General features: G+C 40.9%; 1 protein-coding gene across 19 annotated transcripts in view; it reads left to right on the forward strand.

Annotated features, from left to right (window-relative positions):
* Window positions 1-20,643, forward strand: part of EFCAB3 (EF-hand calcium binding domain 3) — a 477,549-nt gene that overhangs the window by 455,308 nt on the left and 1,598 nt on the right. For all 19 annotated transcript variants that reach the window (XM_047833629.1, XM_047833634.1, XM_047833633.1 and 16 more), the window contains 6 exons: window positions 4,847-4,990; window positions 6,225-6,296; window positions 7,838-7,958; window positions 11,510-11,697; window positions 12,045-12,229; window positions 18,918-19,040. In XM_047833629.1, coding sequence (XP_047689585.1) covers window positions 4,847-4,990; window positions 6,225-6,296; window positions 7,838-7,958; window positions 11,510-11,697; window positions 12,045-12,229; window positions 18,918-19,040 — 833 coding nt within the window. The remainder of the gene's footprint in view (window positions 1-4,846; window positions 4,991-6,224; window positions 6,297-7,837; window positions 7,959-11,509; window positions 11,698-12,044; window positions 12,230-18,917; window positions 19,041-20,643) is intronic.

The following is a 20,643-nucleotide window of genomic DNA, read 5'->3' on the forward strand; positions in this document are numbered from 1 at the left end:
AAAAAAATTAAACTAAATTTAATTAATTTCAAGAATACACACAACATAAAAATTACAGTGTTAACCATTTTCAAGTGTATACATACAGATCAGTGGCATTAAATATATTCACATGTTCTACAGCCGTCACCACATCCACCTCCATACGTTTTCATCTTCCCAAACTGAACCTCCACACCCACTAAACAGTACCTCCCCATTCTTCCCTCCCCTCAGCCTCTTACTCTTAAAACATGCTCGACCCACAACCTTCCCCATCTCAGGTGATGATATTCCATCTTTCACTGTTCTGGAAAAAAAATCTTGACTCTTCTGTCTCACCCTACCTATCAGTCCACCAGGAAATCTCATTGGCTCCACCTTTAAAATACATCTAGAAGCAGCCAGTTCTTACCACCTCTGCTCCAACCCTGGTCGGAGGCACCATTGTTGTTCACCCACAATAGCCTCCTGACCACCAGTCTCCAACTTGTATCCAAACTCTTCCAAAAGTCTGTTTTTCTAACAGCCAGAGTGATCCTGTTGAAACATAAGTCAGGTGGGTGTGAGGGGAGGAGATGACCTAAGGAACTTTGAAAATGGTGTTTTGACTGGAAACTCTAAGACCCGACACAAAAGGAACTGTACAGAAACAACGCACTCTAGCCAGTAAAGTTGTTTCCCATAGGGGTATAGCTTGACAATTCTGAAACTGTTGTACCTATGGACTGGGTGGAGTAACCCAGTAAATGGACGGCAGATGGCAGAAGCCAGGTTTCTCACGGTTTGGAGTGGGAAGTTACAGATAAACACGGGGAGAAGGCTCCAGTAAACCAGTGGTGCTGGCTTAGGTTCTGAGACATCAGTGTGAACTCATGTTTAGCTTCATATGAATACAGATGGACAGATCAAGAAATAATTAGAAGTATGTGTGTATCCACGTGTTACTATCCATGCACAGTATTTCCTAGCTCTGTCGGCTGAGAGGACTTAGAAGCATCAATACCCCCACAGCATACCCACCACCCAGATCTCGACTCCTAATGCCGGTCTCCCATAAAAGAAGCAGACTGGCTTGGATAAATGGCTGATTCCGGGGCCCGGGCAGGGAACAGACAAGACAAACCTGGGACATGTCGTACTGGCAGAAAGTAAGGAAGCACTCAGGAAACAAAAGGACACAGGAGCTTTTCAAAGGGATGCATGAGGGCAACCTGGAAGGGCTCACAATGACTAAAGCTAGAGTAATTTGGGGCAACCAAAATAAATAAAGTAGTGTTGGGTTATAACTCCAAGTATAAAAAGAAGAGCTGCAAGTCCATACTGACAGAAATAAATGACTGAATTTCTTTTACAGAGTCTTTCAAAGATGAAATTTATTAGGATGAGAGCATTCTTTCGTATTTCTACGTTGTTGATATTAGATAGCAAGAATAGATGTTCTTGTCAAGTACTTTTTTCTGTCTCTTGAAATTACCACATTTTTTATGTTTAGCTTGATAAGATGATACATTAATACATGGTTTTGATTATTAAATCAACCTTTTATTCCTGGGATAAATCCTAGTTGGTCATTGATTGAATTTTTTTTAAATGGAGAAGCGAGAACTCTCCCTTACAAGAGAATTCCAAATAATGAATGTAGTTATTACCTCCTCCGGGAGATGGCGCTTCATTCCCCGGCCCTCTGGCCCTTGAGTCTGGACTTCCCTTAGTGACTTGCTTCCAAAGAGTAGAAAATGGAAAGGAGGAAAGTAACTTTACAGGGGGAAACCCTTACAAACACTCCCTCAGCCAGGTAATCCAGGTAAACGTATCCGTGCCGAGTCATCTTGACAATATGCAGCCTTCTTACACCGTGAGGAGAACGTTACCTCACTTTGCTCATCTTCTTTCCAAAAATCCATAATCCCAGGCTAACCATGAGAAAAACATTAGAAAACCCAAGATTGAGGGACTTCCACAAAATACCTGAGCAGTACTCCTCAAAACTGCCAAGGTCATCAAAAACAAGAAAAGTCTGAGAAACTGTGACAGAGAAGAGGCTAAAAAGACGTGACAACTAAATGTAATAGAGTATCCTGGATGGGATAGACTATTTCCTGGAGTGGGAAAGACTAATGAAATCCCATTCATGTCTACAGTTTAGTTAATAGCACTACACCAGTGTTGGCTTCTTAGATGTAATGAATGTCCCAGAGTAATGTAAGGTGCTAACATTAGGGAAAACTGGGTGAGGGATCTACAGGATCCCTGGGCTATCTTTGCAACTATATCTAAAACCAATCTGAAGTAAAATTTGGGGTGCCAGGGTGGCTCGGGTGGTTAAGTGCCCAACTCTTGATTTCAGCTCAAGTCATGATCTCACAGTTCATAAGTTTGAGCCTCACATCAGGCTCTGCACGGACAGTGTGAAGCCTGCTTGGGATTCTCTCTCCTCTTTCTCTCTCTCTCTCTCTCTCTCTCTCTTCCCAAATAAGTAAATAAACTTTTAAAAATGCATTTTAAGGGGCGCCTGGGTGGCGCAGTCGGTTAAGCGTCCAATATCAGCCAGGTCACGATCTCGCGGTCCGTGAGTTTGAGCCCCGCGTCGGGCTCTGGGCTGATGGCTCAGAGCCTGGAGCCTGTTTCCGATTCTGTGTCTCCCTCTCTCTCTGCCCCTCCCCCGTTCATGCTCTGTCTCTCTCTGTCCCAAAAATAAATAAACGTTGAAAAAAAAAATTTTTTTAATGCATTTTAAAATAAAATTTAAAATAAATGGTAAAATATAGCCACACACACACACACACACACACACACACACACACACTACACTTCTGACCTTTCCTGTTCCTCTCCTGTTGCTCACTCCGATCCAGCCACACTAGCCTCTTTGCTGTTCCTGGAACCTACCAGGCCTGTTCCCCGTGGCACCTTCACTCTGGCTCTTCCCTCTGTCTGGTCCTCTCTTCTCCCAGATATCTATTCCCTCATCCCCTTGAAGTCTTTGCTCAGATCTCATGTATTTAATACAAGCAACCTATCCCTCAATCCCTGGAACTCCCAATTGCCCCAACATGCATTTCTTTTTCTTTTTTCCTTTGTCTTCTACCTTCTAACATGTTATCCAACTTACCTATTTATTATATTTATATAAGTGCAGAGATCTTTGTCTATTTAGGGCGCTAGTGTAGCCTAGGCACCTAGAGCAGCACCTGACGCAAAGAAGACATTCGTATTTGGGATGCCTGGGTGGCTCAGTCAGTTAAGCGTCCGACTTCAGCTCAGGTCATGATCTCACGGTTCGTGAGTTCGAGCCCCACGTCAGGCTCTGTGCTGACAGCTCAGAGCCTGGAGCCTGCTTCGGATTCTGTGCCTCTGTCTCTCTCTGCCCCTTCTCTGTTCGTGTTCTGTCTCTTTCTCTCAAAAATAAATGAACATAAAAAAAAAAGACATGCGTATTTGTTGAAAGGCTGCATGAATGAAGGTAATACCTACTAACATGCTAGAAATACTAGGGAGAAATTAGAAAGCAGTCAGAGATGGCTCCAGCCCTAGAGAAGCCTGCCTCCTGTCAAGGGAGAAAGATGTTACCTATTCACACATTTTTAAGACAGATATCATTATCTCTATAAGATGAATCTCATACATGCAGACACATTGCATACATATAGATGCTAATACTTGACTGTGATATGAAATAAGTTTTATTCTGGTGCCATTTGGGATATACTTTGTTCTCGGTTTATTTATTCATTCGCTGATTTTAGAAAATACATGTCTAAGTTTGGCTCCAGTTAATGCCTGGAGTATGTCTTTGAAAAAACTTTGACTCTATTCAAAACATTCGCATGCATATAATTTGGGTATATTTGGGTCCATTCGTTTTCTGTTGCTGCCATAACAAATTGCCACAAACTTAGCGGCTTCAAACAACACAGATGTATTATCTCACAGCTCTGTGGGTCAGAAGTCCAGGTGGGTTCAGCTAGTTCCTCTTCTCTGGGTCTTTCAAGGCCAAAATGAAGGAGTTGGCCAGCCTGGCTTCTTACCAAGAGGCTCTAAAGGAAAATCTACTTCCAAGCTTATTTAGGTTCTTGGTAGAATCCAGTTCCTTGTGGTTCTGGGGCTGAGGACCCGTTTCCTTACTGGCTGTTAGCCAGGAGTCTCTCTCAGCCCCGTAAAACCATCTGCATTCCACATTACATGACCCCGTCCATCTTCAAACCAAGCCCTCCTCATTCTTTGAATCTCTCCGATCTCTCATTTTGCCACATCTCTCTTGCTTCTGGCTGCCTAAGGGACCTGTAATTATATTGGGCACACTCCGATAATCCACAATAATTTATCTTAATTATAACTGCAAAGTCCTTTTTATTGTGTAAGTAATACATCCACAGATTCCAGGGATTAGGGCATGGACATCTTTCAAAGACCATTTTGCGAACATACTTGGTTTTCCACCAAGTAGTTTATTCCAGTTCAAATCTCATGGAAGGATGATGTCCTTTATATGAAATGTCTATTATGTACTCATTTTTCTCTCAATAATTTTTTAGAACCTGATCTCCAATCAACTATATAGTCTGTCCTAGTTCATTAGAATATGTACTCATTCTTTTTTTAATACATTTTTTAGTATTTATTTTTGGAATACAGAGACACAGCACGAGTAAGGGAGGGGCAGAGGGAAAGGGAGACAGAGAATCCGAAGCAGGCTCCAGGCTCTGAGCTGTCGGCACAGAGCCTGACACGGGGCTCGAACTCACAAACCGTGAGATCATGACCTGAACTGAAGTCAGACATTCAACTGGCTGAGCCACCAAGGCACCCCTATACTCATTCTTGAATAACTAACTGTCTGACTAACTTAACTGCATTTCCTCAGCCTTCCAAGATGCCTACAACTTCTTTAACAAGGATAAAACTGGCTGTATTGATTTACACGGAATGATGTGCACTCTAGCCAAGTTGGGAATGAATCTAACCAAGCATGATGTCTATAATGAATTAAAATGTGCTGATATTGATGGTGAGTACTTTGACTTGTAATTACTTTTCTCATAGAAGGTTTTTATAAATTTATATGTTTCTATCAGTGATTACATAAATGAGAAATAAATCTCATTTATTGTCAAAAGTACATATACGTGTTTCTCTTTAAGGATATCAGTAAAGTATGTGTACATGTTACAAAATCAAATTGTACAAAATGGACTATCCTTTGAAAAGTTCTGTGTGGAAACTAAAAGTGACTGTCATATTTCAACATCAAATTCAGATTACTTGTCATGATGTACATTTTGGAGGGTGCCTTGAAATAACAGATACAAAGTCATTGACAATCTCAAAAATGACATGTTACCAAGAAAATCCAAGCCCTTTGTTTCCATTTGAATCTTATTAGTACAAATCTTCCTTCCATCATTAGAGCCCACCTACATATTTTTTAATTTATTTAAATTCCAAGTTAGTTAACATACAGTGTAGTATTGGTTTCCAGAGTAGAACCCAGTGATTCATCACTTACATATAACACCGTGCTCATCCCAAGTGCCCTCCTTAATGCCCATCACCCACTGAGCCCATCTGTACTGTGACAAAAATGCCACAGCATTTTTGTTGCTATTTTTAAAGCTGTTAGATAACATTCCCTTTGAATACACTGACCTAGTGATTATAGCCCATGCTGATATGTTGTATGGAGTATATATTCACTATCTCCTCTCACCTCTCCCCACCCAACTGCCAGTGCCCCATTCAATTAGCATAAGGCCCACATGTGAATCAGTGTCACTGGTCAATTAAGGCATCACTTGTTTCCACTAACTCCGCCCAATTTGTCTGTTCTTTCATCAGAACACACATACATACCTCTAACAGCACTATTCTTTAACATTAGAGGTGACTGGGTACAACTTGGGGTTGTTTTAATAATAAAAATAGCAGAGGGGGGTATGGGAAGCCAGGGGTGGATTCCATGCAAAAATGGCAAGTCTCCAGGAAAGGAGTGAGTGGTTAGGACTGCAGGGGCTGAGAGCCTGGTTGATGTTTTTACCCCACCATTGCTTCTGGTGGCTGTGGGTGACTCGTGTAACAGTGCTAAAACCACTTCGAGAAGACCAGTGCTCACCTGAGCACATCTCCAGCCTTAACATGCTGTGATTTTACGTGTTGAAGGTGTTTTCATTTGACATTTAACATATAATCTAATTACTAAAATGCATCTTATATCTTTGTTCTGAGCCTTCAAATTTCTGTTTCAGGGGATGGAAAGGTGAATTTCTCAGACTTCATAAAGGTGTTAACAGATAAGAACCGCTTTCTTAAAGCTGTGGGTGAGTAGAGCTATTACAGAACAGATGGCAGCCGGGTAGCTGTGAGTCACTGCATAGTAACTATTATTCATTTAGGCCTCTGATCAGGAAACACGTGAGGAAGGTGTATTCTGGGGTGAGATTTGCTTGCCATACTGCTTCTCCAAAACACTATTTGCTAAGCAAATTGATACAGTTTTAGAATTTTAACTTAAATGCATCAAGTCCTTCTGCAGGAGACACTGCTTTTTGGTCTCTGGTGTGAACGTTTGGAGTAGTGTAGAAAAAATCGGTCACCTTTTATAATATTCTTTACCAAGCGCCTGTGCTACTTTGAGAGGAGCTCCCTTTACAAATGAAAAAAATTTTTTAGAAAAAGAAAAATGCTCTCTCTCGTGCAAATTTGGGGTGTAAATAATTTACTATTCCTAAAAAATACCTTCCTCACCCTGATGAAGTCTTCCCTCAGTGCAAGGACTGGAGGGAGAGTCGGCTAGAGGTTAAAGAGCATATTCTCACACATGGTCATAAATGATGTGAAAGTGTACTTGACATATTATTAGTCCTCTGATGGTTTATTTATGAGTTTAACAGCCTGCCTTGGAAAAACTAACCACAATTCAGGTTATATTTTCTAGGATAAATACATTCTAAATTCTAAATACTGTGTACTGTTTTGAAAACACACTCATTCAGGGGCACCTGGGTCGCTCAGTCGGTTAAGCATCTGACTCTTGGTTTCGGCTCAGGTCACGATCCCAGGGTCATGGGATCGAGCCCAGCGCCAAGCCTGTGCTGAGTGTGTAGTCTGCTTAAGTTTCTCTCACTCTCTCTCTCCCCCTCCCCCCTGCTCACTCTTTTTGTCTAAAATAAAAAAAAAAATTGTTTTTAAAGCACTCATTCATAGGCTGTGAACTGTCCTTAGAATAAACAGAAGTTACTGCTTCAAGTACTACTATAGTAACGAGGGTTTGCTTGCAAACCCGAGATATGTTTATCAACTATTTCTTAATCTAGAAGAACAAGACAATAGTCCTTAATACATGAGTCGTGTTTATGTTAAATTCAATTTAATTACAAGTCATATTTACTTCAAGTCAATATATACTTAGAAGTCACTGAACTAAAAGTATTTATTTATTTTGAGAAAAAGAATGCATGAGCCCGTGTGAGCAGGGGAAGAGCACAAAGAGAGGGAGGGAAAGAGAATCCTAAGCAGGCTCTGCACTGGCAGCGTGGAGCCCGAAGAGGGGTTCGACACGGTGTTCAAACTCATGAACCATGAGATCATGACCCAAGCCAAAACCAAGAGTCGGTTGTTAACCAACTGAGCCACCCAGGCTCCCAGAACTAAAAGTATTTTTTAATGATTATTCTGTCTGTTCAGTAATTAAAATGACCTTTCTACCAAATAGAACAGATTTTTTAATGTTTTTCTATAACTCTCTAGTACCTAACCTGGTATTACTCTTGTAAATAGAATAAAAAGACTTGTCAGCTTATTACTTTTTTTGGCAGATGGTTTTTTCAGAAAGCATTTTGAATTTTTTTCTCCTTCATAGTTCCAGAAAAGGAGAAATGTTTAGATTTAGCTGGCAACCCAGGGATCCTGTTGTTTGAAATCCTATCAAAGCTTGTAGAGACTTCGGCCTTACCCAGAAAGGCTATAATGGAAATAGTAAGGTAAGTGGCAAAGAAAGGGGTAAAAACAGCCTTCTTAGAAGCACTTATGAGGATATGTACAAGGCAGTCACCTCTAATTAACATCCTTCTCCACAGGGTCTGCCCCAGAACAAAGGAGATGGGGTCTGTGGCAATGCCCACGTGCCACATGAGACCCAATTCCTTCATCCCAACTGTGCTACCTAGTTCTGAAATTGCAAGACTGACCTCAGTCCATCTCAGGGCCCACTGAAGGCCTAAGACAACCAAGAAAGTTCAGACTCTCCTACCCTAGGCTAGAGAATCCCAGAAGAATCCAGACTTTTCCAGGGATGATCTTTGTGTTGGGCTTGGAAATCTCATTTGGAAGACACTCTCATTCATGTTGGAACTCCCCGGGGCTTCCTTTGACTCTGGGACGATGTATAGCAATTTCAGACATCCCAAAGTAGCCTTTTGGACTGGAGCACAGCCAGAAGTAGACCCGAGAATGGAGGATGAGGAAATATTCTCACACCCAAATGTGTTTTATTCCAACAAATATCACTAAAGATAAATTTTCTCAATCTATTGTTATCATTATATTATATTGAATGTTGCTGTTACCAATTTTTTAACTAATTCTCTTTCAAAGTTGTGCCTTCCCTCCTAGGCTTAAAAATACAGAATGTTTTCTGAATCCTCCGTGGGTAGCTCTATGCTGTCCTGTATCTGTCAGGTGTGGAACAGAAGGCACACAAAATTCTACTCTTCGTTCCAGTTCAAAGGCATTTATTAAATGCCTGCTATTAGTACACAAACTTGACACATTGCTTAACCTTTCAGCCTTGGTTTTCTCACATATAAAATGGGAACAACAATAATAATACCCACCTTATAGGGCATTTGTGGGAACGTAGGAATAAATATTCCTAGAGCCCCATAAAAAATAACTATTATTATGTGGAAGTAACTAGAATAATCATTACTATATATATATATATATATATATATGTGTGTGTGTGTGTGTGTGTGTGTGTGTGTGTGTTTGAATCCTCACCTCCTTAATGGGTACTATTGTCCTCATTTTACAAATGAAAAACCTAAAGTACAGGTAGTTGTACTTTGCCCCATGGAGCAACGGTGCCTGGATTTTAGCACAGTCTGATTCTAGAACGCATGCTCTTCTCCACTGCCCTACACTGCCTCTCATACCCAGTAAGTGACCAGGAAATGTTTGCTGATATTGGTGTTTTGATGATGATGATGATGATGATGATGATGATGTTGTTGTTGGTGATGATGATGGTTGTTACTTATCATATACCTGGTTTCTAAGGAGATGAAGTGTTTGATATGTAGTGTTTGCATTTAAGGAACTTAAAATATAAATTGAGAGTAAAGCCCTAAGTACGTAGACAACTAAATAATGCCAAATGAGTGGCAAAGATCATTCATGTAGTTTCCTGAGAAAGCCGGTCTTGAGCTGGGTAATGGTAGAATTTGACAGGTGTTCCTGTAGTTGATTACAACGTTTACTAAACATTATGTGCAATTTCTGAGTGTGCACTTTACACGCATTAGCTTTTTCCTGGATTGCTGTCTCCTAACTGGTCTCCCTGTTTGTACCTTTTGGTTCCCCACCCCAGCCTTGCCCACTCCAGTCTATTCTCAACACTCCCTCTATCTAGCTGATGTCTTAATGCCTACAGCACCAAATGATCCTTTTAAAATGTCGGATCATGTCAGTCCTCTGCTCAAAATCTTCAGCCAGTGGGGCATCTGGGTGGCTCAGTCAGTTAAGCATTCGACTCTTGGTTCAGTTCAGATCATGATTTCGTGGTTTCATGAAATCCCTGCATCAGGCTCAGCACTGACCGTGCAGAGTCTGCTTAGAATTCTCTCTCTCCCTCTCTCTCTCTGCCCTTCTCCCACTTGCGCTGTCTCTGTCTCTCTCAAAATAAACTTAAAAACATAAAATATTATTTTAAAAAACCTTCAAAACCCTTCCATTTTCCCTCTGAGTATGAGTCTTAGACTGTATGTGACTTATTGGTCTTCTAGGTGACCTGCCCTCACTTTTGACCTCTTTGACTTTGTCTCCTGTTACTCTGCTCCATTCAGGCTAGCACCCTTGCTGTTCCTCAAATACACCAGACATGCTCCTGCCTCAAGACCTTTAAATTACACTAAGAGAAATGAGCATTATATATTTTCAGAGGAGGATAAGAACATTGTGGATAGTTGGGTTCAAGGTTAAGGAAGGAATTATCTGATTATAAACCAGACTGCTATGGCACCTGTGTGGCTCAGTCAGTTGAGCATCTGACTCTGGATTTTGGCTCAGGTCATGATCCTAGGATCATGGGATAGAGCCCCAAGTTGGGGTCCACACTGAGCAAGGAGCCTACTTAAGATTCATTCATATGCACTCTCTCTCTCTCTCTCTCTCCCCCCCCCTTCCCCCTGTCCGCTGATCACACACTCTTTCTTTCTAATAAAATAAAATAAAATAAAATAAAATAAAGTTTATAAACCAGACTCTAGGCAGAACGCTATTGCCACATCTACCCAACCACTGCTGCAGCTGCAACATTTAGAATGAGTTCTTTCCCTCTTTCTGAGAGGAAAAAAAAAGGTTGCCTGTCATCATCCCAGAAAGCAATGAAGCTTCCCATTGCTATAACAGAAAAACCTGCCTGTGTAATGATAAGCAAGGTCTTGCATTTCGTCCTCTGAGACAGTAAGCAGTGACAGTCCTCTGCTCCGCAAACTGAGAAGCGAGGTCTCCCACATTGGTACTGAAGCCCCACTATACCAAGTCCTCCCCCACCTCCCACAGCTCCAGAGAGACATCCATTGTTCCAGCTGCAAGAGGGAATCTGATCTGCAATGAATGTTTAAGGCATGCATGTTTGTAAATCAGATGTCTATACCTTTGGGGATGTTTGTGCTGTGAATGAGAGTCCCTCAGCATATCTTAAAGTATTTATAAACTAAAATGCACAGTAACAGATCTCCTAAATCCGTTGATACACATGTGCATGCATACACACACACACAACTCAAAGAAATGCAACCAATAGTAATTTACTGAATAGTAAGATTATTGGTGACACTTCCTTTTTATACTCTTCTGCATTTTCCAAATTCTCTGCAGTAAGGATTTCTTTTAATTAAAAGAAAGTTGCATTTTAAAACTCAACACAAAGTAATATAATGGTAGGCATGATTAATGTTTGTATTCAAGCTGGTACCACTCAAGGCTTTGTCAAGGATCACTATTGATAGGTATTTTTCTAGACAAGACTTGAGGTTTGGGGGGAGGAGGAAGGAAGCCAAAGCCCAGAAACTAGAAATATAAGCTAGCCAAATGGCCTGGGGAAAGTATTAGTAGATATTCTATGAATGTCACAAAATTAAGCACTCAATAAATGATATTGAATGAATATATAAATTAAGTTTAAAATAAATGGATTCAGCCAATACCTTGCAGCTGGACTTTTTTTCCTTTTGTCCAACACTTAGGCAGTTTTTCAGTAGGACTATACAGCACTTTTTATTCTTTTTTTAATTACTTTTTTTTTTTTTAGCTATTTCCAAAGAAAATTCCAGGAAACAGGAATGTTATGGAATCCCTACACCATGGCTTATGAAAAAAGGAGATTTAAGCAAGACATATGCACCCCTCCCAGCTCAAGCACAGCTGCCTTTGCCAATGCTGCCCGGACTGCAATAATGAAAGAAAAGGATTTATTTAAATTTCTTGAAGAGCTCAAGAGTAAGAGCCATTTGTCCTCTCCCCACTGTTGCAAAGGATTTATTTGTAGATTACTGGTCAGAAATAAATACTAGAGGTCAAGTGCTATAGAAACAGGACCACAGCCTATTCTGTCTGGTCTATGTCACACAGGTATCATTGGAAAGCATATCTGCATCTTAACCTGAGTCCTCATGATTCAGGTGAAGCCTAGAGTCTGGGGGCGGAGGAGAGGGCAGGAGAGTGAAGAGTGGGGGTCACAGCCACTGAGAAGACTAGACAAAGAGCAAAATAGGCACTACATGTATGTCTTTTATGTGAATTTCCTCTTACACGGTTCATAATATCATTTTTGTTTTTATCTTTAGGGTGCAATCCTCCTTCAGATAGCCCATATTCAAAAATACCCATCTTTCCATTGTTTCCTAATGTGGATGGGGTGGTGATGGGAAAGCCATTCAAAGACATGCAGAAATTAGAAATGCTAAGGAGAAAGGAGCCTCTGAACTTCTTTGAGAACTATTTTTTCCATAAAAGAGACTGGAAAGCACAGGTAAGATTTCAATTATTAATTAATTCAAGTTAATATTAGTTAAACATTAGTTAATTCAAATACTTAAGTTTCTAAGTTCTAACTTAACAGAACTAATAACATGTTTTTTAATGACAAACGTTTTCAGTCATTGTATTTTTTTAATTTTTTTTAGTGTTTATTCATTTTTGAGAGAGAGCAGGGGAGGGGCAGAAGTGGGGGGTTGGGGGACAGAGGATCTGAAGCAGGCCCTGTGCTGACAGCAGAGAGCCCGATGTGGGGCTTGAACTCATGAACCATGAGATCATGACCTGAGCTGAAGTCAGATGCCCAACCGAGCCACCCGGGTGCCCCTTTTTAATAGATATTAATTCTGCTACTTCAAGATCAAAAATTTCTGCATGGCCAAAAATAATCACATTTGCAACTCGTACACAAAGGGCTAACTCCTTTAATACATCAAAGAGCTTCAAATTGATTAGAAAGAAACTAACTTGTATGAAAATAAGCAAAGGATATGAACAGATAGTTCTCAGTAGTGTGAAAAGATATTCAATCCCATTCTTCATAAAAGATCCAAATCAAAACCACCTTGAAAGTGGTAATACAGGGGCGCCTGGGTGGCTCAGTCGGTTGAGTGTCCGACTTCAGCTCAGGTCACGATCTCACGGTTCGTGAGTTCGAGCCCCGCGTCGGGCTCTGGGCTGATGGCTCAGAGCCTGGAACCTGCTTCCGATTCTGTGTCTCCCTCTCTCTCTGCTCCTCCCCCGTTCATGCTCTGTCTCTCTCTGTCTCAAAAATAAATAAACTTTTGGGGCGCCTGGGTGGCTCAGTCGGTTGAGCGTCTGACTTCAGTTCAGGTCACGATCTCACGGTCCGTGAGTTCGAGCCCCGCATCGGGCTCTGGGCTGATGGCTCAGAGCCTGGACCCTGCTTCTGATTCTATGTCTCCTTCTCTCTCTGCCCCTCCCCCATTCATGCTCTGTCTCTCTCTGTCTCAAAAATAAATAAAAATGTTAAAAAAAAATTAAAAAAAAAAAAAAAAACTTTAGGGGCGCCTGGGTGGCGCAGTTGGTTAAGCGTCCGACTTCAACCAGGTCACGATCTCGCGGTCCGTGAGTTCGAGCCCCGCATCGGGCTCTGGGCTGATGGCTCAGAGCCTGGAGCCTGTTTCCGATTCTGTGTCTCCCTCTCTCTCTGCCCCTCCCCCGTTCATGCTCTGTCTCTCTCTGTCCCAAAAATAAATAAACGTTGAAAAAAAAAATTTTTTTTTAAATAAATAAACTTAAAAAAAAAATTTTTTTTAAATAATAAAAAAAAGAAAAAAGAAAGTGGTAATGCAGAAAGATAGTATCTTTCCATATTAGACTGACCAAGATCAAAAGGTTGAAAAATACATGGGGTACTCATAAATTGCAGATAGGAGTTTATATTGGTTCAACCTCCACAGAGGAAATTTGGTAATACCTACCAAAGTGACAGACCTCACACCTGTGGACTATGAGTGAGGAACAATTTCTCCACTGCCCTCTTAGGGTCTTTCGGCTGAGCCTGAGAATTAAATTGACATAAGACAGATCAACAGGAGGAAAGCATACATATTTTTAAAAATTTTACAGGTACATGGGAGTCCCCACAGAAAACGAAGACTCAAAGTAGCAGAGTCCAACACTTGTGTGCTAAACTGGCCAAAGAGTTGTAAATAGGGTGAAAACGTGTCCAGGCAAAGGGACTTGGCCTAGGGTAGTTAATTAGGTGGAGTTTAGAAGACAAAGGTTAGTTTAACACGATTTGTACAGATTTCTGCCAGCCTCAACTCCCCATTCCCAGTGATAAGAATGTTACTTTCCTCCTGGTATAAAGAGAGCATCTTCCATATGGGGCCTTGATCTCCTGCATTCAGGAAGGAAGAGGAGAGAGATCAGAGTGCTCTTCTTAACACCCGCTGTTTTCCAAGTCCCTTTAACTCAAAACACTCCTTTTGGGGCGCCTGGGTGGCTTGGTCGGTTAAGCGTCCGACTTCGGCTCAGGTCACGATCTCGCAGTCCGTGAGTTTGAGCCCCGCGTCGGGCTCTGTGCTGACAGCTCAGAGCCTGGAACCTGTTTCAGATTCTGCGTCTCCCTCTCTCTCTGCCCCTCCCCTGTTCATGCTCTGTCTCTCTCTGTCTCAAAAATAAACGTTAAAAAAAAATTTTTTTTTTAAATAAATAAAAATAAATAAATAAATAAATACTCCTTTTGCCAAAGTCACATATTTGGGGTGGCATATTCAGCCACCTTCATGACCTAGCATCTCACCCCGAGGATACTATCTGGGATACACTTGTTCCAAATGCCACCCATACAGGGCAACTCATTACATGGTTGTTTATACTAGCAAACAGTTGGGGAAATAACTAAATGACCATTTACTAGATTAACTCTATTACCGGGTTAACTATTTACTAGGTTAACTACTACTGTATTTACTAGGTTAAATAACTAGGGCACTAGTTAAATTATGCTTTATCCTTACCATGAAATATTCTGCAGCCATTTTTAAAAAATTTATTTATTTTGGGGAGAGAAAGAGAGCGAGAGAGAGAGAGAGAAAGAGCACGACCAGGGGAGGGGCAGAGAGAGGGACACAGAGAATCCGAAACAGAGAGCCCCATGTGCAGCTCGAACCCACAAACTGGGAGATCACGACCTGAGCTGAAGTCGGATGCTTAACTGACTGGGCCACCCAGGTGCCCCCTGCAGACATTTTAATGACTTAAGAAACTCTTTGTGTGATGATGTAAAAGATCTCCAAAAGGAAAAGGATATGAAACAGTATGTGTAGCACACTGCTATTTGTATAAAAAGGAGAAAAATAAATAAATACAAAGTATGTACATATACTTTTTTCTTGTAAAATGTTCTGGAAGGAAATCCAAGAGAATAGTAACATTGGTTGCCTGCAGACAGAGAAAGTAAGGGGCTGGGAGACAGAAGAGGCAAGGAGATCACAGTGTATATTCACCATACTCTGATTTTTGAAGCATATGTATGTTTTACACTCCTAAAGATTGGAAATAAAAAAGAATTAACTGTTTTGGGGAGTACTAAACAAGAGCTAAAATACTCTACAGCACAGTGACATGGGAGATGAGAAGGGTGGTGCTCAGAATTAAAGCTTCCTAAGTTCATTTTATTGTTTGAGTAGAGACTTAGGATACTGGTCAAATCTATAATTTGTTAAATTAATTATGAGTGTTGGGGCGCCTTTGTGGCTCAGTCAGGTAAGTGTTGAACCCTTGGCTTCAGCTCAGGTCATGATCTCACAGTCGTGAGATGAAGTCCCACGTGGTTCCACACTGCGTATAGAGCCTGCTTAAGATTCTCTCCCATTCTCTCTCTCTCTCTTCCCTGATTCTCTCCTGCTCATGCTGCCTCAAAAATAAAATTGAGTGTTAAAAATGTGAGGATAATCACTAAAATGAATCATAAATAAGTTAATGAATAATCATTAAAATGAATAATTGTCAAATAGAAGGAAAAAAGAATAAGAAAAAAGAGAAAACATGGGATAATAGAAAATGCAAAACAAAATAGGCAGATGGGGTGCCTGGGTGGCTCAGTCAGTTAAACATCTGACTTTAGCTCAGGCCATGATCTCGTGGTTTGTGAGTTCCAGCCCCATGTTGGGCTCTGTGCTGACAGCTCAGAGCCTGGAGCCTACTTTCGATTCTGTGTCTGTCTCTCTCTGCCCCTCCCCCGCTCATGCTCTGTCTCTCTCAAAATTAAATAAATATTTTTAAAAATTTTAAAAAATAGAAAAATCCAAGTATGTCAGTAATCACAACAAAAGATTAAACACACTAGTTTAAAAAAACAAGGATGAAAAAGAAAAATACATAGACAACGGATCATCTTTCAAGTTTAAAATAAAAAAGGACACTGAGACTGATTTTTAATAATTCTCAGATATATGTTCTCTAAAGGAGACACACCTAAAATACAACACAGAAAGTTTGAAAGTAAAAAGACTGAAAAAGATAAATCAGGCAAATACAAATCAAAGAGAGCTGGTATCAATATATTAGCATAGGGAAAGTAAAATTTAAGGAAAGCATAGCTAAAGATAAAGATGCTATTTAATTACTTTTAAAAATCTTCAGAAAGATATAACTATCCTGAACCTGTGTGTACCTAGCAAACTGACAGATAACAGTTAACAGAATTGTAAGGATTAACTTTAGACTTTTTAAAGGCACTATGCATGCTAAAAAAGTGAATAGGCAAACCCATAATCACCGTGGGAGATATTTATCATGCATCTCCAGAAACTGATAAAGCAAACTGAAAGAAAGAAAGAAAGAAAGAAAGAAAGAAAGAAAGAAAGAAAGAAAAGAGAGAAAGAAAAGAAAAAATAAAAGAAAATAGGAAGGAAGGAAGGAAAGAAAAAAGAAAGAAAAGAAAAGAAAGAAGGGAGATATTTATCATGCATTTCCAGAAACTGATAAAGCAGACCAAAAGAAAAGAAAAGAAAAGAAAAGAAAAAAGGAAGGAAGGAAGGAAGGAAGGAAGGAAGGAAGGAAGGAAGGAAAGAGAAAGAAAAGAGAGAAAGAAAAGAAAAAATAAAAGAAAATAGGAAGGAAGGAAAGAAAAAAGAAAGAAAAGAAAGAAGGGAGATATTTATCATGCATCTCCAGAAACTGATAAAGCAGACCAAAAGAAAGAAAGGAAAAAAGAAAAGAAAAGAAAAGAAAGAAGGAATGAAAGAAAGAAAGAGAAAGAAAGAAAGAAAAGAGAGAAAGAAAAGAAAAAATAAAAGAAAATAGGAAAGAAGGAAAGAAAAAAGAAAGAAAAGAAAGAAGGGAGATATTTATCATGCATCTCCAGAAACTGATGAAGCAGACCAAAAGAAAAGAAAAGGAAAGAAAAGAAAAGAAAAGAAGGAAGGAAAGAAAGAAAGAGAAAGAAAGAAAGAAAGAGAAAGAAAAGAAAAAATAAAAGAAAATAGGAAGGAAGGAAAGAAAAAAGAAAAGAAAGAAGGGAGATATTTATTATGCATCTCCAGAAACTGATAAAACAGACCAAAAGAAAGAAAGGAAAGAAGAAAAGAAAAGAAAAAGAAAAGAAGGAAAGAAAGAAAGAAAGAAAGAAAGAAAGAGGAAGAAGGAAGAAGAAGAAAGAAGAAATCAACTCATCTTACAAAAAACTCTTATCTGTTAAGGAAGAGAGACATGGAACTAAAGCTTAATATAGAATCAGAATCTAGAAAAAAGTTGTTTCCGGACATGGGGAACTTGAGCACATTAGTAGCCAGGAGGAAGAGCCCTTAGAGCTATGGTTCTCAATCTTGGCTGCACAACGGAATCACCAAGGAGAGCTTTTAACAGCCCTGTGCCCAGGCCACAACCTAACCAATTAAATCAGATCTTGGGATGGGGCTTAAGCTTCAGCATTTTTTTAAAGTTCCAACATGCAGCCAAAGCTGACAACCACTGCCCGAGGCAGAGAAACTGAAGTTGTAGGAGAGGGGCAAGACTGGTTATGCCATTTGTGGAGCCCAGTGCAAAATGGAAATGTGGAGCCCCCTTTTCCAAAAATCACTAAGAATTTAAAGACAGCAACAGCAGAACAGTAAACCAAACTCAGGGCCCTTCTAAGTACGTGGTCCTGTGTGATTGTACAGATCACACACCCACGAAGCCAGCTCTGGAACAAGGGAAATTGAAGGAAAATGGTCCAGGGAGCAAATAAATATTCAGGAAAAACTCACATCGAAGAGGCAAAGAGGAAAAATCAGGCTACAAGGTGGAGAAATCCTAAGGTGGAAAGAAGAGTGAAAAGAATGTGTATTAGGTAGCCCTGGAGAGACAAGATCGGTAGCTGAGGGAGTGTGCAGACCTGGTTTCCCAGCAGCCACTAAGAGGACTGCTCTGAGGGCTGTAAGAGAGTTAACGGCAAATGAAGAAAAGTAATGGCAGGCGGTACAACGGGCCTGAATGAGACTGGGTAATACACGTCTTCAAAGAAATCAATGAGCATATTTACGTGATTTCTGCCAGCATTGTTCAGCAGCCCAGGAGCAGGGAAAATGGATGGCTGGCTCCCCATGGGAAGTTTGGAAGTACTGTAGGTTGTCATCTGTGGAGGGCACCATCTTCATTTTCAGAGCTTGGTGATGGCTTGGGAAATTTGGTGAAAGTAGAGTTGGCTCCTCTCTACCTTCCATATCCATTCCACACATAAGCCATCTCTTCTTGTTTTAATGTTTATTTATTTATTTATTTATTTATTTTTGAGAGAGAGAGAGAGAGAGAGAGCACGTGTGTGTGTGTGAGCGAGGGGCAGAGAGAGAGAGGGAGACAGAGAATCCAAGCAGGCTCTGCGCTCAGCACAGAGCCCCATGCGGGGTTCGAACTCACTCAGTGTGAGATCATGACGTGAGGTGAAATCAAGAGTCGGGCGCTTAACCAACTGAGCCACCCCGGCGCCCCATCTTCTGGTCTATACTTCTGAGTAGGCTTCATCATTATGAAAGAAAATTTGCTAAATGCTCATTTACACATGGCACCATACCATGTAGCCCAAAACAACTGACAAGTGGCTTAGCAATTACCTTCTGTATCATACACAAACCCCTTCATAATGCAATGTATTTCTCCTTATTATGTCTATGTTGTATAATTCAACCCAAAAGATATCACTAACCTTCTTTTTTTAAATGTGTATAAAGGCAGCAAATATAAAGCCTATTGACTCCGTCTCAGGCTGTCCTACTGACATCCTGGCCATTGACCAAATGCTCAAAAAGAAGCAGAATTGGACAGTGACTGATGCGGCAGCTATTAAACAGCCCGTGAGTATTCACTGTTGGCACCTTCTCAGAAATCACTGATGAGAATATTTTCCATTTCAATACTACAACCATAAACCCCAACGTTATTTTTTCTGCTCCGTGTCTTTAAAACAAGACAAGCTCATTTCTCACTTTTACCCATGGCAATGACGCTTCTTGCTCTGTAATCAAGTGGATTCAAATGTTAACTGTTACAATTCATCCTGCTAATCACCCATGGAACCATACCCAGCATCGCTTCTGGGACATTCATTTGTTTCATGCTGGAAATAGCATCTAGGTAAGGCAGCCAGCTGTCACAGTGAGGGGGGTGTACTGAGGGAACCATGATGAGTGAAAGCATCTCGATTACAGCAGCTAAGAGGATAGTTCAAGAGCACTTGCCAGGTGCCAAGCACGGTGCTATATAGGTGCTCCACAAGTACTCTACGGGTACTAATTCATTTACTGATCACAACAGTGCTTCCAGATAGGTGCTGTTATGGTTCTTTGTCATTTTAGAGATAAGCAAGAGAGGTTCACTTGTCTAAAGGCAGAAGGAATAGGGGAATAGAGCCAGAATTAGAAACACGAGCCGTGTGGCTCTGGAATCCACATTTTTAACCATAACTCTGTGCTCCCTGACTACCTTTGTGCCGTGACATCTTAGCAGCTTTTATACTCCACAGAGACAAACTGGGGTATATGTATTTCATGCCGCCTTTTTTCTGCACGTGACACTAATGATCAAGGTCTCCTGGATGGTTTCCACTTCCTTGGCCTTTACAGTACTGCATCTTGCAGCTCTGTGTCCCTTCCTCCCGCTTTTCTTTCCTGAATGTTCATCCCTTCAGTCTTGATGGTTCTTCGTTTTCCTACTGCCCTTCCCATTATAGGCACTCATCCGGTCATTTGTTCAGTAAATATTTATACATTATTAACAAAGTTCTAGGTTTACGGGATACCACGGGGGAGGAAAAAACAGAGTTGCTGCCCTCCGTGAGCTTGGAGGGAGGGTGAGAAGGAAATAAACAGTAGTAATACATGGGGATAAGTGAAACAACAGGTGAGGTCGGCACTGGACGCCACAAGAACACGCAGGAGTGGGCTCCCGACCTCTGTCTCATCATGGCACATACTCATGCTGGAATAAATGGAGGCTCCTTATAGCCGGAGGCCTCCAACCCAGAGTACCGGCTGCCCCAAGGGCTAAGGAGCTTGAGGAAGGCAGTCAATTGGCATACCTGTAAACCAGTCACAACAGAACTTTGGGGATCTCTGCGTTAAGTGAAGGAAAAGCCAGGACAAACATTCTTTGCACTATCTCAATCTACCCTTCTTGTTTCAGCTGCCACCTACACACGGATACCTCTTAAATCTGTCTCTAGCCTAGACTTCTTTCCAGTACTTTCACCTTAGCTCATTGGCTGCCTGATGAACATTTTTACCTCACTGTCTCAGCCTATCTAACTCTACCAGTCCAAACCAAACTCGTCATCTGCATCAAAATGGCTCTTCCTTGGGGATTCCGTATGTCAGCTGCTGATATCACCCTCTACCCAGTCAATGAAACTAGAAGGCCAGGAGTCACCCTTAATTTGTGAATTGTCCTCACTCCTCACAC

This window comes from Prionailurus viverrinus, chromosome E1 (genome assembly GCF_022837055.1).
Source record: "Prionailurus viverrinus isolate Anna chromosome E1, UM_Priviv_1.0, whole genome shotgun sequence".
NCBI lineage: Eukaryota > Metazoa > Chordata > Mammalia > Carnivora > Felidae > Prionailurus > Prionailurus viverrinus.